Source organism: Sarcophilus harrisii, chromosome 1, assembly GCF_902635505.1.
Source record: "Sarcophilus harrisii chromosome 1, mSarHar1.11, whole genome shotgun sequence".
Classification (NCBI taxonomy): Eukaryota; Metazoa; Chordata; class Mammalia; order Dasyuromorphia; family Dasyuridae; genus Sarcophilus; species Sarcophilus harrisii.
The window spans coordinates 372,377,493-372,398,504 of NC_045426.1; the positions used below are offsets into that span (position 1 = coordinate 372,377,493).

The 21,012-nt window shown below is 31.3% G+C and overlaps 1 protein-coding gene across 1 annotated transcript in view; it reads right to left on the minus strand.

Annotated features, from left to right (window-relative positions):
* PIK3C3 (phosphatidylinositol 3-kinase catalytic subunit type 3) overlaps positions 1-21,012 on the minus strand; it is a 179,252-nt gene that overhangs the window by 83,322 nt on the left and 74,918 nt on the right. Inside the window, exons 17-20 of the mRNA XM_031946013.1 lie at positions 15,648-15,776; positions 14,436-14,505; positions 12,114-12,178; positions 6,148-6,232 (exon numbers count right to left, since the gene is read on the minus strand). Of these exons, the coding sequence (XP_031801873.1) occupies positions 6,148-6,232; positions 12,114-12,178; positions 14,436-14,505; positions 15,648-15,776 (349 nt within the window). The remainder of the gene's footprint in view (positions 1-6,147; positions 6,233-12,113; positions 12,179-14,435; positions 14,506-15,647; positions 15,777-21,012) is intronic.

The following is a 21,012-nucleotide window of genomic DNA, read 5'->3' on the forward strand; positions in this document are numbered from 1 at the left end:
GGAATTGCTATCCACTGGACCAATAAAGGAGAAGAGGCTTACTCAAAGTCACAAAGATTCTCAGCCTCAGGCCACTATTCTGTTTTTGGTTTTTTACTACACCACTATTTAATAACAATAAGGCAGTAAAAAGGGGGATTTTATTGTGTTTTGTTTTTAAAACATATACCAATTAGATCTTGGCCTTTATGACTATTACTTAAAAGACAGGTTTAATCCAAAAATGCTGACAAAGCTCAAAATATTTTGCAATTCTTCTGTAATTGCTTCAACAGTTTATGAATTACACAAGAAAATCAGACCCACTTCTCAACAATTCCAACTACCTATTTATTTATTGATTGGTTTTCAGAAGGGCTTTTAGATCTTTTTAAAAAGGTTAAATCAGCTCTTGAAAGATTTGTTAGCAATGAAGTTATACAAAAGAATATTATGGAGGTTTTAAAAGCAATTTTAAAAAGTTTCAAAAACATTTTGAGCAATGATTATTACCCTCTCAAGCTAATTTGAATTGTGGAAATTTGGGTATATTTGTTTAAAAAAAAAAAAATTAGTTTAGTCCCAGCTCCCACCATGAATAAATTCCATGTGTATAAGTTAGAAATCAATCATATTTAATGTGATAGTGAAGAGTTTTGAAGCTTAAGAAGGTTGTGGTAGAAAAGCTTTTTTAACAGAACACAGAGTCTAGAACATTCCTTAGAGAGAACATGTCAAAAAGCAAGGAATATAAAGAAGTTAGTCCTAGAAATTCTATTCAGCTACCACCAATATACTTTTCTTCAGAAGAAGTTACAGAGTGCTGTTTTTAAATTAGTATTCTAACTACTCTGATTAAGGCTGGTGGAAGCATATTTAGATGGATTTAGTGCTTATTGAACAACTGGAAAGAATAGTGACTTAGTAAAGTTGATGTCAAGTTAGAAGGAGGTCTCAAGTGTAATGGGCTTTATTCTGCTACACATGTTTATAGTGATGGAAAGGAAGATCTAGATGTCATACTTATCCAGTTTGGAGATGATACAAGACTAGAATTAATAGCTAATAGAGAAATGAAAGAACTGAGCTTCATTAAGTCTAATTTAACTTTTGAGGTTTATGTTAACAAGATTTAAGTTAAGAGAAATCAGAATAACAGCTAAGATTAGGATGCAAAAAAATAAATTGAACACAAATTAGAATGAGAGAAATATAGCAAGAAAGCAATTTATGTTCAAAAGACATGGAAGTTTAGTATCAATAAATAATAGTGCCAACTAAAAAAGTTAATATAAAATTAGTCTGCCACAAGAAAAGTATAGAAAATAGAAGTCAGTATACCATTGGGTTTAGTATATCAGATAGAAGTCAGTATACCATTGGGTTTAGACCACATCTTGTGTACTTTAATACTGAATGCCACAAAAATGAAAACTATAAATAAGTTAAAATAGAGCTACAAAAGGAATACTGTAATGGTAACAACAATAATGAGGATGTTTAATTTAGGGGAAAAGATGATGATCTTCATATATCTGAAGGAACTGCTTGAATCAAGAGGAAAAATCAAGAACAATAGGCATGTATTATAGAGAGGGAGATTTCTGTTCCACATGAGAAGAAAAATTCCAGAGGTAAACAAAAAATGAAAAGAACCTTCCAGAAGTTCCTTGACATTGGAGATTTTCAGGTGTACGATAAACAATTAATGGTATATTCCATAGAGGAAATTCAGTGTTCTTTTCCAAATACTGGATAAATATATTTCTAAAATGGAGTTCACAAATACTCCCCACCAAGGGTCTTTTCAAAGGTAGAAAGATTTTTGGAGAGGAAAAAATCTGTGAAATTGAACAAGAAAAAAGTTATGCTTTTATTTCAATACAATGGGTTTCCATTGTAATTATAGGTATTTTATTTGTTTAAAAGTATACTCCAGTGAAAAATCAAGATTTGAGGCAGAATAGAGGTCCTCCAAGGTGCAGGCAGAGAACATCCTCTGGGCTAGGTTCACAGAAACAGGAAGTAGGGACTCCCCCCTCCCCCATGTGGCTGGAGGCTCAGCAGGAATCACAGAGATTTTCAGGGTTTGAGTCAAGGAAGAGAGAGGAAACCTTGGCTGATTGGGAACAGTGGGCCCAGTTGTGCCAGTGAGATACAGCCCTGGGTGAGAAGGAACCAGCACACTCCAGGGTGCAGAGGCTATGGAGCAGAGAAGGTGAGGGCTGTGGGCACTTGCAGAAGGAGGCACATGGTTTGGAATTCCAGATCAGAGAGGAGAGTTGAAGTGAAGCTGGAGGCATCATCCCTCTACCACATAATAAGAGGTGTTTCCACTAATATCTCTTATTAAAAAAATAAATAAATAGAAACTTACTATAGAAACAGGTAAGACCAGGATTCATGTTCAGATGATACTGAAGTAAAAAAAGCTTCTACCCCAAAGAGAAATATGAAATGGCTCCATGAACAGTGAGAATTTATAGAACTCAAAAAAGAATTTAAAAATCAAGTGAGAGACAGAAGAAACACTAAAACTAAAATAAAATAAAAACCATGCAAGAAAAACAAGCTTATGGAAAAAAAAAAAAAAAACAACTCAAAGAGGAGATAGTGTCTAAAAGATGAAAATAATTCTTTGAAAATTAAAATTGGAAAAAAGGGAAGCCAGTATAGCTATGAGAGAGCAAGAAATGCCAAAAGAGATTATAAAGAATGAAAAAATAGAACAGAATATGAAACATCTAATAAGAAAAATGATGGATCTGGAGAACAGATTACGAAGAGAATATAAGAATAACTGGACTGCCTGAAAATTGTGACCAAAAAGAGAACTTTAACACAATAATGCAGGAAATAATCCAAGAAAATTGTCCTGAAGTGAGATTGATGTAGTTTGAATGCTCTCAATTTCTGATGGTCAAGAGGTTAGTGGCAATAAGAGAGTTGTTAAATATCCCCTTTAAATCAGCTGCAGGTTTAGAGTGAAAGAATTCACTCATTCCCGAATTATTAGTTGCAAAATGAAAGTTTATTGTTGGAACAGTTTCTAGTGGGAAATTAATTTTGGCACTGAGAATGCTCAGCGGGCAGGGTCCTAGCAAAGTGCACGATCCATCTGCAAAGACCTTAGCTGACGGACGCTGTTATATTGGGTATTTTGATGGGGGCTGGGACAGCCCAAGCTGATCAAACTAGGATTCTTGATGGGGGCTTCAGGAGCCCAGGTTCCCAAGTTTAGATTCTTATCAGTTTTCAGCCAAGATCTCCAATTGGAATTCCAATCTCCAATTGGAAGCACTTCAAAGGGGTCCTTTTTAAGCAAGATTTCTAATTGAATCAGAGGCTCTGGCATTCTGGAAAGATAATTTATCTGGGAGGGGGGAGGGAAATTCCTTTTCCAGGAGGGGTTGAGACTCAGAAAGGGATCACAGATCAAAAGAAAATACAATTTCTTAAAGAGATTACAACAATAGTAAAGCAAACAGTTCCTTCCCACTACAATAGAACATGAGAGGAAAGTAGAAATGAAAAAAAAAAAATCCACCAACCACCACCTGAAATAGATCCTTTGTGGAAAACACACAGTATTATATTACTGTCAAATTTTTGAAATCCTCAGCTCAAAGAGAAAATTTTGCAAAAAAAAACAAGAAAAAATACTTCTAATATGCTGGAGCTACAATTAGAACTGTACAGAATTTATCAGCAACCACAATAAAAGAACACAAGTCCTGGAATCATATCTACCAGCAATTAAAAAGAACTAGGCCTGAAGTCAACAATATCATATCCAGCAAAACTGAATTTTTAAAAATGGATGAATTGAAGATTTTTCAGGACTTTCTATCAACCAAATCCGAACTTAATTGAAAATTTAACATATAAGAGCAAATATCAAAGATCAGTTTCAAGGAACTCAACATCTACAAATTGTTGAAACTTGGACAAATTATCTTTTTTTCCAAATGAGAAATTTATATGTTTAAGATAATAGATAAAAATATGTTTAAGATTCACACCCATAATAGGGCAGCTCACGATTGGCAGGGTTAAGGTTAAGATAAAAATCTTATTATATAAATGAGATGCAGAGGAAGAATAGGCACAGAGGCAAGGGACAGAGAGAGGGTGAATAGTTGTGAAATTCTACTCAAATCAGGAATGAGTTCAATAGGCAATACTATATATTATGAAGGGTCTAGCAGGAGGATGGGGTAGCAAAGGGTAAGGGAGAAATCCTTGAGTGGAGGGAGGTTAAGTTATAGCAAGGCAACTTATGAAGCAGAATTAAAGCAGAGCCAGCAAGGATAGGAAAGGGGTGTGTGTGTATGTGTGTGTGCACGTGCACGCGTGCGTGTGTGTGTCTCTACATATATATACATAAATATATCTTTTCCTAACAATAACTTGCTAAGGGGTGGTGGAGATGAAAGGGGGGAAAAAAGAATAAAATAAAGTATGTAGTAGAGAACCAAAGAACAATTTACAAGGAAGTCAAGAAAAAAAATAAACATTCATGAATATAATTTCTTCTACTAATATATATACTTTCTTGATCTGATAATTTATTGTTATATATTTTCAATCCTCCTTGATGTTCAACTGGGCACATAACAATGTTCTCTTTTGTTTTGTATTCCTTTTCTGTTTTTCTTATTCTGTTTTTTCAAATAAAATAAATTTTAAAAACATAACCTAAATATAGGTATGCAGAAATCCTGAAAAAAATGATCTGAGTATTGTAATCAATTCATTCATATATTCAACAAATATTTATTGTCATTACTTTTTTTAAAAGTCATATTTAGTTCTTAAATATGTTTTAATTGTAAGGATATTAATAATTTTTTTGAAATTTAGGATGGCAAGATTATTACTAAGCATATATTAGGAAATATACTAAGGTATTATGAAAGGTTTTTTTTGTTTTTTTTTAACCATGCCTATGATTTCAATGGTATTCCCTGTGAGGAGACTCTAAAACAATGCAGATCAGCAATTGTTTTATATTTATATATACATACATACAAATATACGTGTGTGTGTGTGTGTGTGTGTGTGTGTGTGTGTGTAAAAGAGGATCTCATAGTTAATTTCATCATTGAGAAATTTAAGGGTCAAACAAAAAATGTATCAGAAGTGAAACTTGGACCCAGGTCTTCCTGGCTATAAATAACACTGTCTCTAAATCCTAATCATTTGAATCAAGGAAATATTTTCTTCTATATTAAATGATAATTTGCATTCAGAATTAGGTTCATGATTTACAAATCTGGGTTTCTTCTTAGTGAAGCCTCGAGTTAACAATTTCTTTTCAAAATAACTAGTGGATTCCATTTGCTATATACAAATTCAGCCTGCAATAACACATCTAGAATTCTAAGAGATCCTTAGAAAGCAATCTAATCACTGAATACTCATTCTAAATTATTTTTTGAGGCCATCTGGAAAGCAAAACTTTGAAATCACCTCCAGAATTCAACTTGAATCCTAAAGAAGTAACAAAAACATTCAGTCTCAAATGATATTTCCTAAATATGAAAATAATTTCATTTATATATAAGAGGTTTATGGATCCCTGTTAGTTAAAAATTTTTAATCAAAAATGCTTGTCTTTTTTTTCTTGGGGATAAACTTATTAATTAAGTTTGTTGCAGTTATAATTGGGTTCAAGTGACAGACTGCAGATTAGAACATCAGATCTCAGAGTCTTTCCAAGATGATTTAATCTACTGGATAATCATAGGAATTGTTTCTATATAATAGATGCAGGGGCAAGCTAGGACCTGAAACATTTTCTTTAAAAAGTTTAAGAAGTCAAATCAAATAAAAATGGGGCAAAACCAGCAGACCAAGGAACATCACATTCAGAAAGAATTAAATTACATTAATGCTGTGTCATGATTGTTTTGGCAAAATACAATGGTTCTTATTCACTACTGCTTATAAGCATTATAAAGAATGCTTGGGCTTTTTGCTTTTACTCCTATAATTTCATGTAGCATTTAAAACTTAATGTGTTAAATTACTATGGTTGTGGCAGCATGATCGCCCCAAAAAGTAATTTATGTCAATAATACATATGAATGCCATTATTCTCTAAGAACAAAGGAGTAGCTTTCCTGCCTAAGAACACAAGTATAAAGTAATCATTTGAAGACTTACCACAGCTTTTAACGTAAGTATCCATCACTTCAGCACTTATTCCATTAGGTCCATTCTCGCTTGGTGCATATCTTCTAAAAAAGTTCTGAAAGGATATTATTTACATGATTATTTATTTAATATAATTTTGAAACAAATGAAGGACACAACAAGAGAAGTGCAAAGAAGTGTTTAAAAATTAGCAAAGAATATTTGGTTTATAATTTTTGTTAATCTAGTATCATATTGAGACAATAGACTCAGCAGCTGGTGGTCTTATTTAGAGGACCCACAAGACTAATCATAAGAATATATGCTGTTTTGTTTTCTTTTTTTCTGTTTTTCGTTTTCTTCCTTCTTGATCTGATTTTTCTTGTGCAACCAGATAACTGTATAAATATGTATACACATATTGGATCTAATATATATTTCAACATATTTAACATGTATTGGACTGCCTGCCAGATGGAAGAGAGGGTGGGGGTAAGAAGGGGAAAATTTGCAACAAAAGGTTAGGCAAGGATCAATTTTGGAAAAATTACCCATGCTTATGCTTTGCAAATAAAAAAGCCTTAATAAAGGGGGGGGGGGGAGAACAATATATACTGATATAACCATATCATGAGAAAACATTAAATAGGGCAAGGCAAAGTAAATTTGTTTTGATGTTATACTTCTCATCCAATTTTATCTTTGTTTTATTATTTTTTACAATATGAAGACAGAATTTTAAAATTACTTTTTAAACAGAAATATACTGAAATGTTTTTCTTTTTAAAAAAATCAATAAAATGAAAGGTAAACATAAAAATAATCAAAACAAGTGCAAAATTTTAGCTGTTTAAAAAAAAAAAAAAGGAATCACATGAGCAATTATATAAGTGTTCCGAATCAAAAGACATACTCTTGATCTCTTCAAGTTTCTCAGAATGTAGAATTCTTACATCTTTGAAGTACACCGTCATCTACATATAAGATCTTAAACCTTACTCTAAATACCACAATATATATTTTTTTCTTTTTGATGACAAATGACAATTCCTATCAAATTCAGGTTCTATAATTTGTATCATGTGAAAAAAGTGCTGATGCTTTAGGCATGGAGAATTCTCCCCACTGATTCACTGCAACTCCAAATACTTGAATTCAAGTCTTCTTGAGTCCAAATCCAGCACTTTTATTTACAGATCTTTTAAAAAATGTTTTTTAGCTTTTTAGTTTCAAAACATATATATAGTTGTCAACATTCATCTTTGCAAAACCTTGTGTTCCAAATTTCATCTCCCTCTCTTAAGTGCAATTCTTCTATACATATTTCCACAATTATCATGCTACAAAAGAAAAATAAGATCAAAAAGGGAAAAAAATGAGAAAGAAAACAAAAAGCAAACAAAACATAAAAGGTGAAAATGCTATGTTATGATCCACTTTCAATCCACAGTTTCCTTTATGGATGCAGATTCTCTTCATCACAAGTATATTGGAATTGCCAGCACTATTAATCACTATCATGTGCTAATTCCAGTCATATAATCAATTAAAAGATTTTTTTTCTGTTAGCTTATCTCTTTTTCAGTTTCTGGGTTAAAAAAAAAAAAAAAAAAAAAAAAAAAAAAAAAAAAAGGACTAGGATCAAGAAAATCTGGGTTCCAGTTTAGGTAAATCATCTCCTGGACCTGAGCTTTTATACCTATAAAATTACAGTATTGAAACAGATGATATCTAAGGTCAACAAGCATCTCTGTCAAATTCTAGGATTCTGGAACTTCAAAGGTAATTCCCTCATAATAATAATTTAATTTATTTTTAATTCATTTTAAACTTAAAACAAAAAAAGAAGAAAAACAGCCATTGTATGTATACAGAAGAACATGAGAAGATTTGATATAAAACAATAAATTTTCACTTCAAGAAAACATGCAATAAATGCTAGACTTGGTTTTCAAAGCTACTCAAGTTTTCCTTCTAGGTTTTCTTTCTCTCTCTGCTATGTACCTTTTATTTTTCCTTCCCAATCCTCCTGCCCTAAAGAAGCTAAGAATAAATATGCATAAATAAATATGACTATAAATACACACACATACACACATTAAGATCACGATGTATATTTCTATTTGTCAGTCCTTTTTTTGGAGGCAAATAATATCTTTCTTTATAGGTCTAAATAGATGTTATTCTAAACAAAGCAGCTCATCATTCCTTATATAACAAAGTAGTATTTGACCACAATCATGTAAGCACACCTTATTTAGCCATTTCCCCACTAAAGGGCATCTATTATTCAAGTCAATTTGAATCTAGATGGTTAAATATGCATTTATTTAGAGCATTTTTTCATATGTTTATACATAGTTTTGATTTCTTCATCGAAAAACTATCTGTTCATATTCCTTGACCATTTATCAATTGGGTTATGACTCATAATCTCATAAATCTGACAAAGTTCTTTATATATCAGAGAAATGAGAAATAAACAATACTGAATATTGGTGACATCTAGTATATTTTTCCTATTTCTCTCATTTAATTAAATTTATTTGAGCTTTAACTTTGTCTAAAATCATGATTACCACCCCTGCTTTTTTTTTTTTACATAGTAAAGTCTGCTTCTGCACTTAATTTTAACTTTGTATTTTTAATTTTTATCCTGAAAACACTGTAGTGTTAAATTAAAAATATTTAATCAATTCAACTAACTAGTTTTGTTTTTATGGGTAAATTTATCCCATTCACATTCAAAGGTATAATTACTTATATATTTCCTTCTATTTTTCTCACTATCCTTTTTCACCCTATTTCCATTCTTTCTCTCCACTCATTTGAATTACTTCCACTTGCTACTTTACCCTCCAATTCCTTATTTTACCCACTCTATTAAATGGGTAGAATATCTTCTCCCCTCTCCTCCACCTTAATTATTTTTCTAAGGGTTCCTCCCTTATTTTTTCCCCTTCTTCTAGATGTCCCTCCATTATCTTATCCCCTTATCCTCATTTCATTCTAAATTTGGAAGACTTTTATACCTTTTATAAATGTGTATGTTGCTTTCTCTTTAATATACTGCTGATTAGATTAAGATTCTAGCACTAACAGCCTTCTATTCCCATTTGTTTCTTCTGTATCAATTTTTCTTTTCATTTCATTTGTATGAAGTAATCATTCTCTTTTAGTTTTCCCTACAGTTTTATTTTTTAGAGCCAAGACATTCTTTCAAACTATCCAAATAAGGATGATAATCACAAGAGGATGGATAATATTTCTGAATGTAAGTAGTAAGCATTTTGTTCTTATTGAGTCCCTTATACTTGGTTGTTTACCTTATATTCCTCTTGAATCTCATGTTGAATTTACCATTAACTTCTGCTTTTTTTTTTTTTTTTTTTTTTTGCCATGAATACCTGAAAGTCTTCCAATTTGTTAAATATCTGGTTTTGGTTTTGATTGAAGTTTATGCTTAATTTTTCTGGTCAAGTTACCACTGGTCATAACTTCCCTTCTTTTGCTCTATGAAATACAATATTCTAAGACTGAAGATTCTATAAATTAGAAGATACTAGTCTTATGTAATCCTAACTTCATGATATTCAAATTAAATTGTTTTCCTTTGTTGTTTACAATATTTTCTTCACCTGGGAGTTTTAAGACTAATCTATGATGTTCCCATAAAGTTTCCTCCTAGGATCTCTTTCAGATGGTGATGGATGGATTTTTATTATTTATTGTTTCTGCTTTACCTTCTTGTCCTGGAACTTCAAGGAAATTTTTCTTAGTATTTTATTAAGTAATGTATTAAGTATTTATTTGTGTTTATTTAGTATTTATTAGTAATGTATTTTTAATAGTATATTTTTGAAATTATCTAATTGTAGCTATACTGTATCCCATCTATCTGTTCTCCATACAAGTTTTTTTTCCCTGTTATGGTTCACATTCTTTATTTTTTCATTCTGTTGATTTTGTTTTATTATTTCTTGGTATTAATGTTATCATCTTCCCGTTGGCCAATTGTAGTTTTCAAAGAATTATTTTGTTCCATTAGTTTTTAATTTCCAGTTGGTGGACTTTCTTTATAATTTTCTTGATTTTCTTGAATAGCTCTTATTTTTTTCCCCCTGATTTTTTTTTTTTTTATTATAGCTTTTTATTGACAGAACATATGCATGGGTAATTTTTGTACATTGTCCCTTGCAAACACTTCTGTTCCAACTTTTCTCTTCCTTCCTTCTACCCCCTCCCCTAGATGGCAGGCAGTCTCATATATGTTAAACATGTTAAAGTACATCTTAAATACAATATATGTATACATATTTGTGTAGTTCTCTTGTTGCACAAGAAAAATTGTATTTAGAAAGGTAAAAATAACCTGGGAAGAAAACCAAAAATGCAAGCAAACAATTACAGAGTGCAAATGGTATGTTGTGGTCCACACTCATTTCCCAGTGTTCTTTCACTTGGTATAGCTGGTTCTGTTCAACACTGATCAATTGGAATTGAATTGGATCCTCTCATTGCCGAAGATAGCCACTTCCATCAGAATTGATCCTCATATAGTATTGTTATTGAAGTGTATAATGATCTCCTGGTTCTGCTCATTTCATTTAGCATCAGTTCATGTAAGTCTCTCCAAGCCTTTCTGTATTCATCGTGCTGGTCATTTCTTATAGAACAATAATATTCCATAACATTCATATACCACAATTTACTCAGCCATTCTCCAATTGATGTTTTCCCCCTAATTTTTTCGTGATCTCTCTTAATTGATTTTTAAAGAGCATTTTAAATTCCTCCAAGGCCTCTTTTTAGCTTATATCTATCACATTTTTCCTTGAAAAAAATAGTGGCTTTTTTAGCTCTCCTATCTTCCTGAAATATGAACCCAGATCATCTCCAGATTCTACCTTTAATGGCATTACCACCATCATCACTCTTACCATCTATCCCACTTAATACTAATTTAAATGATACCTTTGGCATGAATTTTTTGAGATCACACTTTCTAATTATTTCAAGAAATATATTCTATTTTACTTTATACTAACAGTGCCTGATACTCCTGATTTCAACCAAAAATTCCGTAAAGCTTCCCTCTGTGTCTCCAATATGTAGTTTAAAATTTTAAATTTAGTTATCGTTTCAGCAAAATAAGTGTATGAATGAACAAATTCATGAATTTAAGAATTTCTAAGAGAAATTTCTTTTAAAAAAGGACAAAATTATTTATAGATTGCAGTAAACATATACATCAACTTAAAGATAACTATTGAAGTACTTTTAATGTTCATGGCACTTAAGTAATAGATAGAAAATGCCTAAGATAAATTGCTCATGAACTTCTCAGGAGGAGAGAAAAGACATATATATGTGCAAATAAATAATAACTGAGGATATTGAAAAACATACTATATTTTAGTTACATATGTGCTCTTCACTAGCCATGAGACATTAGATTAAATCACTTTACCTCTTTTAAGAGAATGAAAAAAACTATAGTTATATAAATAATTATGAACATCAAAACTAGGTCGGACCATCATCCATTTAGCTTTATTGTAGGTCTCTTAATCACTTTTTGAAGAATATCAGTAATTGCATTTTATAATCTCAACTTCAAAAAAGTTTGAATATACCAATCAAAGAAATAGTTTCACTTCTAAATCCAATTCATATTTTAAGCATGTTCAATCTTTTTTCAGGGTAATAAGTTACATTCATGTTTACTATCTACTTTATAAAATACCACTTCATTCTATGTGCTTGCAAAATCAAATCTATACTTTATGTCAGAAGAGTGATCTAGGTTTTTAAAGAATTTGCAAGTTCTTGAAGATTCTCTGCCATGCTGAGATGGCCTAAAATAAACATGAATCACTTTCTGAATGAATGAAATATGAATGTTAATTAGTTGCAAGAATTAGAAATGTCTTCATCTTTTATTATATTAATCAAGGTTTACAAAGAAATGGTAGTCATTAAAATAGAGACTGTACCTGAATACTTCCTTCAGTATCAAGAACTTCAGCAACAGGAACTGACTGAATAAACTGCATGAAGCCTGTAAATATATAAATTAAATATGAGCATCCACTGGATAATAAAAATAAAAATTTGACCAAGAAAATACAAGGAAATCTAATGTGCATATGAATTTAAGATTGTAACCTGTAGTCTAAAAGGTAAATTCTTAGAATGAATTTTCATAGCACAGTGGAAAGAATAATAATTAGATCAGAATATCTGGATATGAGATAGAATAAGAGATACTGTGAGATAAATCCAATGTAGGAATATGTATTGTCTGACTATGCCTATTTGTTACAAAGGCTTTGTTCTTTTCCTTTCTTTTCTGCCACCCCCATAAAAGAGGAAGGAGAGGGAATAATCACTGAGGCATTTTTCTTAAATACAGATAAGAGAACAGAAGGCCAGGAAAAAAAAAAAATAGACAAGGAAGAAAACTTTAAAAGCTACTGGCTGAGTTTTTTATATTTAGTTTAAAAAAAAAAAAAAAAAAAAGCAAGCTTTACAAACATAGATGTGCAGTTTCATGTGCAATCTTCTTTTCTGGCTCTACTACGTATATAAAAATGCTATTTTATTTAGTGTTTGTTAAGCTCAGAATGAAAAAAAAAAAATAATGTAAACCTTTGCAAGAAAGAATTATGTCATCCATGATCTCTGTATCTTACCATACAGCTTTATCAAAGCAATTAACTTAGAATCTGGTATACAGAATGGACTTATTGACTAACTCATTAGAGTTTTAGTTCTCCCCCTCAATTAATTCCAAAGTGATCTGATTCAATAAGAACACTTGTCTCCTAGTTTATCAATCTTCAATACCCATGAGATAAATTTTCATAATACCTCAGTCAACCACAGAAAAGGTTATATTTTATATCTCCTACTCACTCAATAGTGTATAGTATCTCTATGATTTCAAATTTTGAAATTCCTATATTTGATCATTACATTCTAACCTTTCATTTTTTCCTTAGCTATATACCTAACCATAATTTCAATGGTCACCATGACCCAGAGTCCTTCAATCCTTCTCCATTTTGTAGATTTTGGTTTCATTTTCTTCTTTTTGACTTTTTGACTGACCAGTTCAACTAATGATCCTCTACCTTTGAAATCCCTTCGGTTTTTTGTCCTACTGACACTTAGTCCCTCCCTCTTGCTAAACTCCAAATCAAGGTTAGCGCTATCATTTATTTTTTCTGTTGTTATTCTGTGCCACTGGTACCATTAGAGAAAGTCAGGTAATTGTACCAAATTATCTAACATTTCCCAAATGTTTAGAATAAACTTTCAATATTTCCTGATTAATTTTCTATTAAATTCCCTATAATAACTACATCAAACCTTCTCTTCTTAAACCCTTGACATTTCTGGTTACCCTTCCTTTTGTAGAAGCAAAGAGAGAAAAATCTACATATTTTCCTCTTTAAAATTAATATCTCCATCTTAGAAATTTCATTCCATTCATAATGAGGAATAACATATTGCTCTTTGCTTTGCTTCCCTAAACAAATCCTTGCTATTTAATTAGCAATGATGAAGTTCTATACAAATAAAATACAGATAATCCCATCCACATAGTAATATAAAAACTAGCTACTACTTTTTTGGTATAAAAACACCTGAATGTTTCTAAGTGATGAGAGAAAAGAAAAATTGTCAGAAGTCTCCTATAACTATATACATATGTATTTCCTATGTTTTTAAAGACTGTCATTTAAAACCTATGTATCTAGCTATCCTCTACCTTTCAATATTAATCTTATTTGTTCATATATACAACATTCCAAGCAAACTGGCCTGTTTCCTGAACTCATCATTCTATTAGTCACTTCCATGCCTATAAAATATGCTTCTCAAATTCTTGTTTTATACTCCTTACTTAATTACATTTTCTCAGGATCTTCAGATTCCTTCTAGGTTAAGATATAATGATATCTCCAATAGGAAACCCTCCTGATTCTCCAATTAGTACTTGTTCCCTTCCTCCTCAAATTATTTTGACTTTACTTATTTGTGTAGTAGTTCCCAATTAGAAAGTTCCTTAAAGGAAAGAAATATTTCATTTTTACTCTTCCACTATAACACAGTATTTTATGACAGAAGATGCTTAATAAATGTTTGCTGCATGGAATTTATTCCAGTGAATATAGAGAAATCTAGATCTCAATGATTTGTATGATCACGTAAAATATAACAGTATTTAAAAATTTTCAATTTTATAAAAATAAAATATACTCATCGAATATTCAATTAAGCTCACATATGAAAATATGAAGTAAACTTACCATGTTTTGTACTAGTAGCTAATACCTTATATGGTGTCAACTTCAAATCTAAATTCTCTTTCCGTAATAACTGCAAGGTAAATGACAAATATATTAGCCAAGTCTAAAGAAATAATTTTATGAAATATATTTATTTGATGAGCAATAGAGAACTTTCATGTATATACCATCTTTAGGCAATTATCAACTATTACAATTATCAAAATGAAATTAATCTTCCATAGAAAACTGTTAAATGTTCTGACTTCAACTTAAAGCAATCGTTTTTTTATCATTTAATTTTACAATAACTTCCTGATATGGCTTATCCATGAGAATCCATGAGAGGTTATGAAAGGTTCAATTTAAATTAGATAACAAAGGAAAGAGAAAAACAAGCTAAGTATTCTTCTTAAGGAACACAGTAATGTTAGGAATAATATGGAGAAACATAGTATTTTCACTTTTTTTTTTGTTTGGTTGCATTTTTTCTTTCTCATTTTTTTTTCCTTTTTGATCTGATTTTTCTTGTGCAGCATAATAGTTGTGGAAAGTGGATCACTTCCCATCTAGGGGAGGGAATGGGAAAAGGGGGGGAAAAAATTTGGAACACAAAGCTTTGAAAGGGTGAATATTGAAAATTATTTATGTGTATGTTTTGAAAATAAAAAAGCTTTAATTTAAAAAAAAAAAGGAATAAGAAGTAGAAAAGGAGCTTCATGTAACTGAAGCAGGAGAAAAAGGAAAGGGAAAACCTAGGCATGGACCATGCAAAAAAAAAAAAAAAAAAGCAAAAAAGATAAAACTGAAAATCAGGTCTGGGAAAGCTATGTTAAGAAAGCAAAAGGAGGGGCAGCCAGGTGGTGCAGTGGATAGAGCACCAGCCCTGAAGTCAGGGTAACCTGAGTTCAAATCTGGCCTCAGACACTTAAAACTTCCTGGCTATGTGATCCTGGGCAAGTCACTTAACCCCAATTACCTCAGCCAAAAAAAAAAAAAAAATCATAGTAAAAATATGAAATTCTGTATTATTTTGAATATGTAGGGCCCATTCTGACAAAAATAATAAAAATTTTCCTAGTCAACATGTAAGTGAAGATGGATGAGCTGCTAATATCTCACCTTAATATAACAAATAACTATTTACAAACTTAACCTGTGTTCCAAAAATCTTAGGTTTTAGTTTTGTTTTTTTTTAAATGACTCTCCGTCTTCCAAAATGATTACAATTACCTTATCCATGAGTGAAATGATTTGTAGAATAAGTTGATCCTGGCGTAGATCATCTCCATGCTTAAATATAACAGGATATTTACCTCCATCTTCTGTTTTAAAGAACAATTGGGCAGGCATAAGAGCACTCTGAAAAAAGAATTTTTTTTTTTTTTTCAAATTTGGCTCTAAATTAATGACTAATGAAAACAAAGAAACAGTGGGAAAATGAAATGTAAGAAAATGACTGAAAAATACTAAAAAAAAAACAAAAACAACAAAAAAAAAAAAACCCTAGAGATTTATAAATGGTGTTTAAGCATTGGCAAACTGCATTGCTGAACACTGTTTTTGAGAAATAAGAGTAGACTTAAGAAGTTCATGACAATCCATAAAGGCAAACTGTTCCCTTTTTCTAAAGAAAGGAACTTCAAGTATATAATGAATTAAATAATTCCTGAATCCCAGAAAGATACCATTAATTAATTAAACAGTAAATTAATGGCAGTAAATTAATATTTACTGCTATTATTTACAATGTATTCTTGGTTCTACTCAGTATCAGTTCATGTAAATCTTTCCAGGCTTTTCTATAATCAGCTTGTTCATTATTTTCTAAAAGAACAATAATATTCCATACTTTCATGAAAAATAGCTTGTTCAGCCATTCCCCAATTGATGGGCACCCACTCCTTTTCCAATTCTTTCCTACCACAAAAAGAACTACAACTGCTACAAACATTTTTGCACATGCGGGTTCTTTTCCCACCTTTTAAGATTTCCTTGGGATACAGACCCAGTAATGGCACTGCTGAGTCAAATGAACAGTGCCTTGGGCATAGTACCAGATTGCTCTCCAGAATGACTGGATCATTGCACAACTATGTTAGTGTCCCAGTTTTCCCATATCCTTTCCAACATTTATAATTATCTTTCCCTGTCATCTTAACCAATCTGAGAGGTATGCAATGGTACTTCAAAGTTGTTTTAATTTGCATTTCTTTAATCAATAATAATTTAGAGCATTTTTTCATATAATTATAAATGGCTTTAATTTCACCATTTGAAAATTGTCCCTTCATATACTTTAACCATATATCACACAATTTTCTTCTTTGAGAAATTACAAATGATATAAACTAAAGAAATAGAAAAAATATTGCAAGTGGTTTGAAAGGAAGTATTCATAAATTTGAAGCAATACCTATCAAGATCAATCTAATACTAAGGGAATGATAAAAAGATCTCACTGTATAAAGAGGGACAGCCTATACTTTTAATCTGAGGGTTAATACCTATATTCATATCTGAGGGATGTGATGGAAGGAAAGAAGAGAGAGAGAGAAGGGAAGAAAAGAAGGAAGAAAGAAATAGAGAGAGGAATAGGGTGGAGGAAGGGAGGAAGAAGAGGCAAAAATGAGAGGGAAGAAGAAAGAGGGAGAAAGGAGAGGAGATAGGATGAGACAGAAAGACAGAGAGACAGAGACAGACAAGAGAAAGAGAAAGTTGATGATACTTGTTATCTTAATACTTCCCCAAACCAATAAAGTCAAACAGGAATGTTTGAAACATTTATACTGGGTACCTTTTGCAGTATGCAAAACAATTGGAAACAAAGTTGATACCCTCTAATAAGGAAAGGGTTCAAAAAACTGTGGTATATAAACTTAATATAAATATTTATTATTATTTATTATACCATGAGATATGACAAGCAAAAGGAATTCTGAAAAACTTGAGAAGATTGAAACTGTTCTTTCCAAAGTTTTCAAATATCTCTTCACCGCCAAATTTAATAGCCTTAAAAAAAATTCTTGACCTCTCTCAACTATTGGATACTGTTGACTTATTTCTTTATCTGGACATTGGTATCTAATGGTTACTCTCTTAGTTTTCCTATTGGTCTGAATACTCCTTTAATTTGCTCGCTCATCAAGTATGTAACACATTAAACCCATGTGTCTACCAAGGCTCAGCCTTGGGTCTTGAGGTTGGTAAATTATGACCTGAGAGCTAAATCTGGCCACTGAACTAGGCCCCATGAGCTGGGAAATGTTTTTTTTTTTTGTTGTTTTTTGTTTTTGTTAACATTTTTTAAACATTCCTATCTAGTTTGCTAATCTCTGTTCTATACTCTTATGTGGTTATTTCTTCAAATCCTATAGGTTCAACTATCATCTCTATACAGATGACTACAAGTCTATGTGTCCAATCTACATAATGAGCTACTAAATCATGAACTGCCTATTGCTCTTTGAATTAGATGATCCATAAGCATCTCAAATTCAGAAGGCACAAAAGAGAACTTTATCTTTTTCCCCAAACTATTCCTCTTCCAAACTTCCCTAACCCAGTTAAGAAACTACCATTCTTCCAGTCATTCATAGTGTCATTTACTCACTCCACATATCCCATCAGTTGCTAAATCTTGTCATTTCTATATATCTCTAATGTATTTCTCCCATAAATTCCCTTTTCTCCACATATATAGATAGCATGGTATTTTAAAGTTTTTAGCACTTTTTGCTTAAACTACTGCAATGGTCTCCTAATTGGTCTCTTATCCTTGAAAATCTTCCCAATTAAATACTACCACACACAGCTATCAAATTTATATTCCTAGAACTCAAGTCTGACATGTTAACTCTATGCCATTCCCTCTCTCCCATCTCTCGATAACCCAATGGCTCCCCATTATCTCTATAATCAAATAAAATCTGCTGTCATTTAAATCTCAACACAACCTTGTCTGTTCTTACATGTCTTCTAACATATCTTTCACCTTCACATAATACATGACTTAACCATACACATCTACTTGTTTCTATACTATTTCAATACATGATGCTATGTTTCCTAGCTCTGTCTTTCTATTGAATGTCCATCCCCTTACACCCTCTACTCCTGCCTAGAACGAACTCTTACTTTTTCCTCTTAGAAACTTTTTAAGTTCAACACCATGATATCACATAATTTTTCATGAAACCTCTATCTCATCCAAAAAATAAGGGAGATGGACTCCTTTTCCAGATTTAAATCTACAATTCTATAATCTCCCAAAGTGTTAGGATACCCCCCCAAAAAAATTATTTTGCAAATATTCTGTATTTTCTTAAATGCATGTTTATGTATAGGTGTGTTACAATATAAACAAGAAATATTTCACTTTTGCCTTTGTTGTGCAAGCATTTAATACAGTGCATAATAATAGTAGGTGCATAATAAATGCTTATTAATTAGCTTGATTGAAGTAAATCAGAGTGCAGTAAGCCAAACCAAGAGAACGCTACGAAAACTAATCAAAATAAATTCAAGAAAAGCAACAGTATAAATTTTGGAACTGAAATCAATATAATAACCAGTCCTGATTCTAGGATGGTAATAATGAAATGTATTTCCCTCCTTTCTGGGGAAAAAAGTATTGAATTTTTAGACAAAGGCTTTAAGACATGGATAATCTATCAGTTTCTTTTACTTAACTGTATTTTTTGTTAGAAAGGTTCCATTGAGGATAAAGGGAATGAGTAGGAAATTAAATTGATGTTTTTAAAACATCAAATAAACTTAAAAGCATCAAATAAAATATGCCTTTAAAAATTCATTCCTCTGATTACATTAAATTAAGATTTTACACATTAAAACCAAGACAGCTAAGATTAGAAGGGGAGCAAAAAAAATTATAGCCAATGTTTCTGATAAAGGCCTCATTTCTAAAGTATATAAAGAACTGAGTCAAATTTTTAAAAATATAATTCATTCCCCAATTGATAAATGGTCAAAGGATATGAACAATTTTCAGGTGACGAAATTAAAGACACCTATATTCATATGAAAAAAATGCTCTAAATAATTATTGATTAGAGAAATGCAAATTAAAACAACTTTGAGGTATCACCTCTCACTTCTCAGATTGGCTAAGATGACAGAAAAAGATAATGAAAAATGCTGGAGGGAATATAGGAAAACTGGGACACTAATGCATTGTTGGTTGAGTTGTGAATTGATCCAACCATTCTGGAGAACAATTTGGAGTTATGCCCAAATGGTTCTAAAACTACTCAAAATTTTTAATCCAGCAATGTCACTACTGGGTCTGTTTTCCAAAGAAATCAGAAAAGAGGGGAAAAGGATCCACATGCACAAAAATGTTTGTAGTAGCTCTTTTTGGGATGGCAAAGAATTGGAAAATGAGTAGATGCCTATCAATTGATAAATGGCTGAATAAGTTATGGCATATGAAAGTAATGAAATATTATTTTCTATGAAAAATTATGAACAGGCTAATTTTAGAAAGGCCTGGAAAGAGCTACATGAACTGATGCCAAGCTAAACAAGCTGAACCAGGAAAACGTACACAGCAACAGTAAGACTATAAAATGATCAACTCTGACAGACTTGGTTCCTCTCAGCCATTTCAAGGCAATCCCAATAAACTTTGGAGGGAAACACCATCCATGTCCAGAGAGAAAACTATGGATACTGAATGTAAATCAATACATATTATGTTTACTTTTTTTTTCTTCTTCTTCTTTTTTTCTCCCTCATGGTTTTCCTTTTTGTTCCAATTTTTTTCCCCAATATGATCCATAAGGAAATATGCTAATAAATAAAAGGAATGTACATGTATAATTTAAAAAAAAAAAAAAAACTTCAATCCCCATACCGTAACTCCCTTCCTTATCATAGTTTCTAAATATTCAATGGCTTTTCCCTTCATTTAAAATAACATTTTAAAAAATATATTATAGCTTTTTATTTACAAATTATATGCATGGGTAATTTTACAGCACTGACAATTGCTACACCTTTTGTTCCAATAAAATAACATTTATTAATGAAAATTTGTGAAGTGTTTAAATATTTTAGAATGAATGGTTCTACCAGGATGAAATATATAAAACTCTTAAAAATATATATAATAATAAAAAATTGTTATAAAACAGAATAGTTAATTAAAGTTATTTGTTCAATCTATGAAGCGCTAAACTTCCTTAGTTTTCTTTAACAACTTCCTACAGTGCCATTTGACCCAGGAATACTATTATTAGCTACTACTACAAAGAGAAAAAAAAATACTGAATTGAGGGTCAGTATAGATTTAGCCAGGTAGTTAACATCAGGTAGATATACTGGCAAAACAACTGAATCTGATGGCAAGGCCTTATTAGAGGTCCCAATTAAGTCTGGTCTAAGTTTCAATATTTTATAAGAAAAGGACAAGGACCAGAATTTTGTAAGGTTATCCCCTTTCTAATTTCCCATTGGAATGAATATGATTTACACAGCATTTAATTTAAACACTCAATAAAATCTAGACAAAAATAAAGAAAATCAGGAATGACACCTATCATATTGTATATAAGGATCAACATAAAACTACAGGTAA